The 10,716-nt window shown below is 52.5% G+C and overlaps 1 protein-coding gene and 1 long non-coding RNA gene across 3 annotated transcripts; one reads left to right on the top strand and one right to left on the bottom strand.

Moving 5' to 3' along the window:
- Window positions 1-1,800: 1,800 nt before the first annotated feature.
- Eno2 (enolase 2) lies at window positions 1,801-10,650 on the bottom strand. Of its 2 annotated transcripts, none has more exons than NM_139325.4 (12): window positions 10,598-10,650; window positions 9,282-9,381; window positions 8,716-8,811; window positions 8,547-8,605; window positions 8,124-8,193; window positions 7,584-7,717; window positions 7,158-7,380; window positions 5,136-5,333; window positions 4,452-4,653; window positions 4,087-4,195; window positions 3,011-3,069; window positions 1,801-2,715 (listed from the first exon to the last, which is right to left on the bottom strand). In NM_139325.4, the coding sequence occupies exons 2-12, from the start codon at window positions 9,364-9,366 to the stop codon at window positions 2,646-2,648; spliced, it is 1,305 nt and encodes a 434-aa protein (NP_647541.1). In that variant the 5' UTR covers window positions 9,367-9,381; window positions 10,598-10,650; the 3' UTR covers window positions 1,801-2,645. The 2 variants fall into 2 exon arrangements, with proteins under 2 accessions (NP_647541.1, XP_006237392.1); XM_006237330.5 differs by having other exon boundaries at window positions 10,361-10,641.
- Window positions 2,715-6,433, top strand: LOC120102384 (uncharacterized). The gene is made up of 2 exons (XR_005503864.2): window positions 2,715-2,845; window positions 4,011-6,433. It is a non-coding gene; the product is annotated as an uncharacterized LOC120102384 (long non-coding RNA).
- Window positions 10,651-10,716: the final 66 nt, after the last annotated feature.

Here is a 10,716-nt window from a genome sequence, read left to right on the forward strand (position 1 = left end):
CTCTCTCCTTTCTTTTCCCACTGGGCCTGACCCAGGACCTTTCCAAATCCTTTCTAGACTGAGCTTCTACCCTTGTTTAACAGCTAAGGCAAGAGCCAAGATGGTAACCTATCTAAGCCTGAAAGAGAAATTTAGGCTTAGGTAAGGACAGAATAGAGAAAGGAGGGGTTGGGGATTTAGCTCAGTGGTAGAGCGCTTGCCTAGGAAGCGCAAGGCCCTGGGTTCGATCCCCAGCTCCGGAAAAAAGAACCAAAAAACAAAACAAAACAAAAAAAACAAACAAACAAACAAAAAAAACTAGAGAAAGGAGCCACAACAGCTTCCAGCCCTACCCAAGGCCAGGCTCATAGCTCTGCTGCTGGGAGCGTCATGTCTACACCCCACCCCCCTCCTTCACCCCAGCTCCCTCTCTGGCCCCAGCCCCCTACAATCCAGGTCTCCAGGCTGTGGCACAAAAGGAAAGTAGAGAGGGGCCTTGGAGGCTCAAGCAGAGTCAGCTGTAACCCAATCCAACCTAGTACGTGGGGGGTGGGAGTGCTGTCAGAGAGATACCTAGCTAAGATGGAGGGAAGAAAAGACAAGGGTTAGGAATGGCGGCTGCGGCTACAATAGCCCTGGCCAAAGTCTAGGAGTTTCTGACAGAGCAGCTCCAGAGGAGTGAGCCCCGAGAGAGGCATAAAGGAGTGCTAGGAGAGAAGGGAAAAATGAGGTGTTTACATAGAAATTCAAAGACAGGGGGAAGGAGAGGAGGACCAGAAGTTCTTTGAAAATAGCTGAAGGGTACAGGAAGATGGGGGGTGGGGGAGATGGTGGGTGTGGCTCCTGGCCATTCACCAGTGAAAGTTTCTGTTAGCCCTAAAAAGAGAAGGAAGTCTGAGGGAGCCTGGGACCAGAATTTGGGAGGATCAGTGCGAGGCGGGCAGAGGGTGCAACCTTGAAATTCTTCCCACCCCAAACTCACCTTGGCGTCTAGTATGGTGTCCTGCAGAACTTTGGCTCCCTCTAGTGGCCAGAGCTATCCATGGGCAGATGCTGACTGAACCCTAGGACCCTAAGCATAGTTAATGGAAGTGGGGATTATCCCCCAAGGTAGGCTGAGTGCTTCAACACCACCGGCTCAGTGGAGCTGGAAGGCTAGAGGGCCTCTAGTCACACACTGATATCCTCACAGAGTGTCTGTCAGGGGAGGCTGGTGAGTATTTCAGGTGTTGCATCCATTTTACTGAAGAATTCCCAGGCCCCTAATACTCCTAAAATTTCTACTTCTCTCCCTTTCCTCTTCAGTTTCGTATTCCGAAGAAGCTGGTGGCCATGATGTTCTCATTTCAAAGCCATCCAGAATTCTGTTGAGGACCCGTACAGGAATGCTAGTCTACCACTTTATCCCTTCTTCCCTCAAAGACTTTGGGAACCAGAAATGCCTTATTCCTCACTCCAGATACACTCAATCCCTGATGTTTGAGGGACTCCTGTATCACAGGTTAAGAGTCCTTAGTTTGGTCAGGTGTGGCAGTACACAATTTTAATCCCAGCACCCAGAGGCAGAGGCAGGCTAATCACTATAGGTTTGGGGCCAGCATGGTCTACAGGGTGAGCTCCAGGACAGCCAGGGCTTCACAGAGAAACCCTGTCTTTGGGGGAGGGGGGACCATGGGTTCCACATAGCCAGCAATGCTGCAAACTTGGTCATGAGTTCAGTGACTTGCCCTCCCCAGATCTGCTCTCTAGGTTCACCAATATCCAGTCCTTTCTCTTCCTCCTCTCATATGGAGCAAAGAGTAAAAGTCCTCAGACAAGGGGTGGTGTGCACTGTGATTCAGACTTTAATAGTGGTGGTCATTTCAAAGCCACAGAGACAGTGGCAACTGTGGGACATGGCACGGGGGAATGAGGCAGCGCTCTGGTGCAGCCGGAGAAAAAGACTGAGGAACCTAGGGCTGGGGAGAGAGTTATAGGAGAAAAGTCCCCCGGGTACACAGCCCCATTCTGTAAAGTACCGAGCTTCAGTTAGTGCACCAAATGAAAAACCATTGCTAACCTTTCTGTGACCTTTCCCATGCTAACAAAACCTCCCATCCTAGGTCATCTTGAAATGGAACCACGTGAAAATACTGATGCTTTCAGACTGTAGAGTAATGGCAGACGACTGACAGGCTGAGAAATAAATAAGTGAATAAATAAATAAACAAACAAACAAATGTGAACACACACACATCCAGCACTCCCCAAACACCAGCTCTGTGCATAGTTCAAGGCTTAACACACCATGGATGGCAGGGAAGCACACGTGCCACGTGGCCCCACTTTAAACGCCCCAACACACCAATCCTGAAGCTCCTGTCGGACGCTGGCGGTTCTTCTGTGGACCCGCTTCTTCTAGTCGTCATTTTTTTTTTTTTTTTAAGATTAGAGAGAATAGAAGGGAAAGTGGGCAGACTGGAATCCCCCCAAAAATGGGGCCCAGAGAGGAGGAAGAGTAGAGACAGCAAGGGGTTGTGGAAGCCAAGAACAGCCAGAGCAGGTGAGTCGAGGTGTTCTGGGTGACTTGGGGCTCAAGGTATCAAGGTAACTATGGCAGGTCGGGACAGCAAGAAAGAGGCTCCAGGAGAATGAGATGATGTTCCGGTGTTCAGGCAAGCAGGGGGTCACAGCACACTGGGATTCCGGAAGTTGTGTCCCGCGAAGCGAGCCTCCTCCCCCAGCTCCTCTTCAATCCTGACGAGGAACCGGAAGTGGAGCAGTGGGGAGGGGGGAGGGAGGGGAGAGGAGATCTGCTTTTCTCTCTGGATCCCTCCAGGCTCCTCCCTTGAGGACTGCCCCAAGGTGAACATTCCCTGGTTTTCAGGTACGTTAGTGATCTGTCAGTCACACCACCCTTGAACCCACTAAACAAAACCATTTTCTTGGCAGCCAGTACTATCCAGCTCCTGGATGCAAGAGATGGAATGGTGGCCTAATAGGGTGTTCAGCTCTGGGTCTCGGGTTCTTGTTCCTCAGGGACCCTCCTCACCTCATGAGCTGGTTGTACTTCGCCAGACGTTCAGATCTGCATGGGGCACCAGTCTTGATCTGAAGCATTCCAGGAGATATGCCGTTTAAAGATCTCCTTCACCTGATAGAACAACCTTGCTCCCCTTTACCCCCAACACAACACACACACACACACACACACACACACACACACACACACACACACACACTTTTTTTTATTTTGAGACAATTTTATGAAAGTTGGCCTCAAATGGGACAGGTTAGCCCTGAACTCCTGATCCTCCTGCTTCTACTTCCCGAAGTGTTGGGGCTAAAGGTATGTGACCCCAAGTCCAGGTCTATTTTTTGTTTTTGTGGGACAGAATTTTACTATAGCCGTCCTAGAACTCGCTAAGTAGACTAGGCTGGTCTTGAATTCATAGAAATCCTCCTTCCTCTGTCTCCTGAGTGCTAGGACTAAAGGCATGCAGGTCATACCCTACCTCCCCCCTCCCCTTTTTTTAATGGAACCCAGGGTCTTGCGCATGCTGGGCAAGTACCTGCAACTGAGCTAAGCCTCCAGCCCTGAAACATCTGCATTTGTATCTATTAATTATTAATTAATTAATTATAAAAATTAATACTTTATTTCATGTCTGTATGCATGTCTGTGGGTCTGCTCTTGCCTGGTGTGCATTGGAAGGTCAGAGGACAACTGGTGGGAGTTGGTTCTCTCCTTCTAACCTGTGGGTCCCATGAATCAAACTGAAGCTAGCAGTCAGGCTTAGCACCGGGCACTTGAACCTCCTGGGCCATCTCACCAGCTCGGAACTTCTACTCTTTTCACTGTTCGTTTGTTAAGGAGTCCCTCAGTGTAGCCCTGACTGTCCTGAAACTCACTATATAAACCAAACTGGCCTTAAACTCACAGAGATCCACCTGCCTCTGCCTCCTGAGTGCTGGGATTAAAGGTGTGCACCACTACGCCTGGCCAGACTTCTACTCTTGAAACTTCTCTGACTCAGATTTTTTTTTGGCAGGACAGTAACTACCTGGGCCCAGAACCCACTAACCCCACAAAGATCTCTCCTGATCCCACGGACTGGCTCTACTCACCTGACCTGTACACAGTCCCACTACGAGGTCTGCAATGAACGTGTCCTCGGTTTCTCCAGAGCGATGACTCACCATAACCCCCCAGCCGTTCTCCTGGGCCAGCTTGCACCTAGAGCAGACACCAGCACTGACCTGCCCTGAAGCACAGCTCTTCCCTCCCAGCCCCGGGCTTGATCTATGTCAGGAAGCACCTGGTGGAAGGTGACTTAGGGGCGTGAGGGCGTGAAGAATGAAGAGACTAGAAGTGAGAACAGTGTGAAGGGTAGCCAGTGTTCACCAGAGTTCCAGGGCAGAATCCAGCTAGGGGGGGGCTCTCGAGAGGAGTCCTGAAGACACAAGGTGGGAGGAGGCCAGAAGCCACTCACGCTTGGATGGCTTCTGTGACTGAGCCGATCTGGTTGACCTTGAGCAGCAAACAGTTGCAGGCCTTCTCCTCCACTGCCCGCTCGATGCGCTTGGGGTTGGTCACCGTCAGGTCATCACCCACTATCTGGATGCCGACATTGGCTGTGAACTTGGACCAAGCTGCCCAGTCATCCTGGTCGAATGGGTCTTCAATGGAGACCACTGCAGAGGGTGTGGAGAGGGGGCTGGTTCTTCCCAGAGAAGCCTGCTATGATGGAGGCCAACTGCCTCCACGAAGCAGGATGGAGGCCCTTTGTAGCTGTGGAGACTCTGTACCTCAGTGATCCCCTCCCTGCCCCCGCCCCAGGCAGCCGCGCTGACTCCATTCAGTATCTATCTTCATCAATCAAGGATACTAAAGCCTGGCACTTTTCTGTCACCTCCACTCATGTTCTTCCCATCCCCGACTCCTTCCAGTGCTTTCCCTAGGACTCAAGTAGCTCTCAGAGCCCAGGGTCTGAAACAGGCGGAGGAGCCCAGTCACAGTTGCATGCACAGTCTCAAAGGTCTGCATTGTAAGAACCTACTGCCTCTTCTCCCTGCTTCAGGACGTCACCAGGCCCCAGACTCTGCACCCCATAAAGTTCACCTCTGCCTATCTCCGTTCTTTCCCTTTCCTATCTCCCAGAATCCCTCACTCTCACCAGGATAGTTCCGGACAAAGTCCTGGTAGAGTGCCCCAAGCTGGTCCCCAGTGATGCATCGGGAAGGGTCAGCGGGAGACTTGAAATCCAAGTCGTATTTGCCATCGCGGTAAAACTCAGAGGCAGCCACATCCATACCAATCACCATCTTTTCCGTGTAGCCAGCCTTGTCAATGGCTTCCTTCACCAGCTCCAAAGCTAAAGACAGATCCAGTGAGATTTTAAGTAGGAGAGATAGGTGTGAAGGAAGGCGGGTGAAAAAAGCCAGAGTGGAAGGAGGGGGACTATTGGAGGGGGTGTGTGAATAGGGTCTGTGGAGAGAGGCTACCTAGGGAGACAAGAGTAGAATTCTGTTACTAGTTACTAGTTACTAGTGTTGGTCCCCCTCCCCACACCCACTCAGCCACACAGCTTCTTGGTGCTGGGGCTTGAACCTAAGGCCTCATTCATTTGAGGCAAGTTCTCTGCCACTGAGCCTCATTCCTACCCCCCCCCCTTTTTTTTTCTCATTTTGAGAAAGGGTCTAAGTTGCTCAGGTTGGCCTTGAACCCACTCTGTACCTAAAGCATACCTTGAATTTTCAATTCTCTTGCCTCAGCTTCTAAATGGTTGGGATGCTAGACTGCACCATCAGTCCTGGCTAGCAGAGAGAGTTTGTGTGTGTGTGAGTGTGTGTGTGTGTGTGTGTGTGTGTGTGTGTGTTCTTTCAAAAAATTGTTATGTGTATCAAGTGTTTTGCCCACGTGCATGTATGTGTATACTCCTCATGCATGTTGGTGCACCCAGATACCAGGAGAGAGTGTTAGAGCCCCTGGAACCATGTGGATGCTGTGAACCAAACCTGAGTGAGTCCTCAGCAAAAGCAGAAACTGTCCTTAACCACCAGCTTTCTCTGGTATCACCTCGTGTTAGCATTTTACACATATTATCTCATTTAATCCTTGATGATACTTCTAGAACTCAGATCATTCCTTCCCCACCACCGCCTTGTTTTGTTTTGACACTGGTTCTTACCATGTGACCCCAGCTACTATCCCTGAACTCTCTGTGTAGACCAGGCTGGCCTTGAACTCAAAGATGTACCTGCCTCTACCTGGGATTAAGGGTCTGCACCTCCATGCCCTGCTCAAATGCTTGGCTTTTAAAAAGACCACTTCTGTGTCTTTATTATTATCATTACTCCCTTTTCTCTTTATTATTAATAATTAATAGCCCAAGCTCTAAACTCATAGCAACCCTTCTGCTTCAGCCTCCAAGAGCTGGGGATTCCAGAGTTCAAATAAATGCAAGTAATCTGATTCCAGAGTCTTCACGAATCTATGACTGTGTGTGCACTTACATGTAAGTGCGTGCCCGTGTATACATTTGGGTGTGGTGCGGTGGCCTCGAACAGGCTGAGCAGACGCTCTACCCCTGAGCCATACCCCTAGGTAGTACTTTGACTTCTTGTTTTGTTTTTTTATGTTTTTGTTTGTTTGTTTTCGAGACAGGCTTTTGCTGTGTAGCCCTGGCTGTCCTGGATCTTGCTCTGTAGACCAGGCTGGCCTCAAACTCAGAGATCCATCTGCCTCTTCCTTCCAAGTGCTAGGATTAAAGGCAGGCGCCGCTAGTGTCTGGCCAGTCCCTTCCCTTTTAACCACTGCCTTTACAGTTCTTGTCTCCTGCAGCACAGGGAATGTAGGAATCCTGGACACCCAAGGGGCTGGGAAGGGAATGGTACCAATGTGGACTACCCCCCTGGAGCATAGAATATGTCATCTAACTGAGACTGTGTCCTTAAAGGATGAAATGGACCGTACCCAGACCACTTACCAATATTCTCAGCAGTCTGGTGAGGACCTATGCAACAGGTTTGGCTCAGCAGGTCACAGACTGAGCTCCAGGGTCTATGTGGGAAATAGGAAGGCCCCGGGAGCTCACCCTAGGGGCTACTACCATTTGAGATTTTCAGAAGTTCAAAAACCCGCGTGTGCCAGCTTTCCTAACGGGAGATTCAGCTGGGGTAAGGGCTCCGGGCCTCACCTTCGCTGTTCTCCAGGATATTGGGGGCAAAGCCGCCTTCATCCCCCACATTAGTGGCATCCTTGCCGTACTTGTCCTTGATGACCCCCTTGAGTGTGTGGTACACCTCAGCCCCAAGTCGCATGGCATCCCGAAAGCTCTCAGCACCCACTGGGAGGATCATGAACTCCTGCATGGCCAACTTGTTCCCAGCATGAGAGCCACCGTTGATCACATTAAAGGCCTGGGGAGCCACAGATGGTCAGACGAGTCAGAGCCTTTCCTCCTGCCCCCCGAGAATGCCAACCTGAGATCCCCAGCCGCCAGGCTCAGTTCTCACATCTCGTCCTTTCTCTTTAGCTGCCTGTTCGCCTTCCTCCCCTCATCCCTCACTTGGTTGCATTCTCCCTCCTCCCCTGGAAGGGGCTAGGCAAGGGCAATGCTCACCGGCACGGGCAGGATGAGGTCGGAGTTCCCAGCCAGTTGAGCAATGTGGCGATAGAGGGGCAAGTCCTTCTCGGCTGCCCCAGCCTTGCACACGGCCAGGGACACACCCAGGATGGCATTGGCCCCAAACTTGGCTGAGAGATCACAGAGGAAGGCGCCGAGTAAAAATGTCCCCCTCTCTTGTAGCCCCTGCCCCTACCTATACTCCCCAGAAAAATCCAGTAAAGGAGGCTCCCCACCCTGCACCTCCCAAAAGCAGTGGGGTTGGGGACAGAGATGACAAGTAAGGGAAGGCCTCACCTCTTCCTAAGCATCCCCCAGACTACCCCATGCCAGCCCCTGTCATCCTGCTTTAGGAAGTTTTTCCTCCTGTCTAGTGTCACAGTCACACACACACACACACACACACACACACACACACACACACACACTACAGTGGCTTTGGGTGAGGGAGAAGGAGGTTCTCTGACAGTCCAAGTGTCCCCAGCATGGCTCCTCAGTTCTCTGTGCTTAGCTATTCCACCTGCCCTCCCTACTTACATTTGTTCTCAGTCCCATCCAACTCCAGCATCAGGTTGTCCAGCTTCTCCTGCTCCACCACAGAGAGGCCCTGTGGGCAGAGCCCCCATTACCCAGAGTCAAGATGGAGGCTGGAGCCTAAGACTGAGGGTCCATTCACACAAAGCCTTATGTCTGAGCAGGGCACTGCCAGATCCCTGCCCTACCAGCTTTTGGGATCTTGAATTTCAACAGGGGCAGTAAGAAGTATTTTCCCAACCCTTGCATTTGTAACCACAATTCCTAAAGAGTGGGGGGGGGGGAGGGAAGGGGTGTGTGTGTGTGTGGAGTTGTTTGTTTGTTTGTTTGTTTGTTTGTTTTTGCCTCCCCTCGTTCCTCCCTGGACCCAAGGTTTCTTGTAAGATTCTGGCCTAGCAGCCACCCCCAGGAAAGAGCGGGCCTCACTGAGCTGATGAGGGCCGGTGCGATGGTGCTGTTGATGTGGTCCACAGCCTTCAGGACACCTAGAGAAAGGGAAAGGGGCTGCTCAGGCCAGGAGAGGGGGTGGAGACTGAGGAGAGGCAGGGCAAGGCATCTAGGGGACTGGGGCCTGCTGGGAGAGGAGAGTCATCACCTTTGCCTAAGTAACGCTGTTTGTCCCCATCCCTTAGCTCCAGGGCCTCATAGATGCCAGTGGAGGCCCCACTGGGGACTGCAGCCCGGAAAAGACCTGGAAAAAGACATGTGATGAGGAAAGGGGAGGACACTCTGGGGCCAAGGCTTCTCTGAGCTCTCTAGCCTAGACTCCTGCCTGCCACATCCATACTTCCTCTTACACGGATACCTGACACTGCACACAGATGCACACACTCTCACAGACGCCATGCCAGCTGCACAAGCCGGGCCACCTCATCCGCCCAACTGAGGCCTCATAGGCACAAGTGGGAGGCCACAGAAACAGACCTATGCTAGACAGAGCATGCGTGCTCCTGTGCTCACACAGGCAGGACCTTTCTCACTCTGAACTAAAACATAGACCCACCTAACCTGGATCAACGAGCCAAGGAGGATCAGACTCCACAAACCAGCCTTGGGAACCTGACCTAGCACCCCATGCCTGGATTTGAAGGAAGACCTCAACCCTTTCCAGACCTAGCGTAGGGGAAGTAGGAGCTACAGACAGTCCACGCTCCTCATCACCTTTGGCAGTATGGAGATCCACCTCCACGGTGGGATTCCCACGGGAGTCCAAGATCTCTCGGGCCCAGATCTTCTGTATAGACATGATGGCTGGGATCTCCTTGGGTGGACAAGAGGGAAGGAGACAGATAAGAGGCTTAGAAGGGTGGAGCCTGAGGCCAGTGGGAGGGGCCAGAGGCTGGGAGGGCTGGGAAAGAGGTTACTGCAGTGGGTAGGGGGTGGGGAGGAGCAGGCTGCAATCAGACACTGTAGAAGGGGTTCTCCCTTGCCCGTGGAGAGAGAAGGTCAATGCAGTGAGGAAGGGGAGGTCACCGCAGTAGGGGCGGGGTACATCTCATGACAAGATAGGAGAACATCGCAGTGAAGAGCGGAGGGGCAGGCAGCGATTTCTTTGCCCCTCAGCAGCTTCACCGACCAGTGGGGTTCCCCTAGATTTCCCCAGGCGGGATGGCTGCCAGATTAACATTTTTTTCCCTTGAATCTTGGAACAGAAAGAAGAGGGGTTGTCTGGGCAGGCGGAGCCCCAACTTGACAGCCCACACACACAAGGTTTAGAAAACACTCCAGGGTCGTCACCTCTCTCCCAAATACGAGTTCCTCATTTCAAGAGGAGTCTGGGGCCAGGTCTCCAGTCCCTAGGGGCTACAGTAGGAAATGATGAAGTAGACCCATCATCTTTTCTATCCCCAGACAAAATTCCCACTCCTCCTCTCCCTCCCTCAAGCATCGGAGAAAATGAAATGTCAGAGAGAGGGGAAAAGGAGAGACCAAAGGACGAGTCTAGAGCAAGTCTGAAGCAGCCAAGGAAGGATGAGAGGGTATCTTCGCAAACGCAAAGCAAAAATGAACGTGCCAGGAAAACACGCGCCGCCTGCGGAGACATCGAACTTAAGAAACAAATCGGCCGGACCCTGGACGAATACAGGCATGGGGAGAGGGGCAGGCGAGGGTGGAACCGTGCAGTTAGAGAAGCGGGTGCAGGGAGAGAGAGAGAGAGAGAGAGAGAGAGAGAGAGAGAGAGAGAGAGAGAGAGAGAGAGAGAGAGAGAGAGAGAGAGAGAGAGAGAGAGAAGCTGGTACCTAAACCAGGAGGAGGTGACAGCCAGAAAGCCGGGAGCTGTCCGCGAAGGCCGGGGATGGAGGGTGCCAGGGAAGGCAGGTGACAGGTACGCAGCGTCACACACACACACACACACACACACACACACACACACACACACACACACACACACACACCCGGGGGCGCTAAGCCCAGGATAACGGGGAGTGGACGCGGCAAGGACAGAGTAAGGGGATGCGGCCCGATACGGGCCTCACCTCGAGGACTGCAGACTCAGCCGGTGGCGGTGGCGGTGGTGACGGCGGCGGCGCAGAGAGAGCAGGAGTGGCGGCGGCTGCGGCTCCCAGCGCGGGCGGGGGGTGGGCAGGGGGCGGCG

This window comes from Rattus norvegicus, chromosome 4, assembly GCF_036323735.1.
Source record: "Rattus norvegicus strain BN/NHsdMcwi chromosome 4, GRCr8, whole genome shotgun sequence".
Taxonomy (NCBI): domain Eukaryota; kingdom Metazoa; phylum Chordata; class Mammalia; order Rodentia; family Muridae; genus Rattus; species Rattus norvegicus.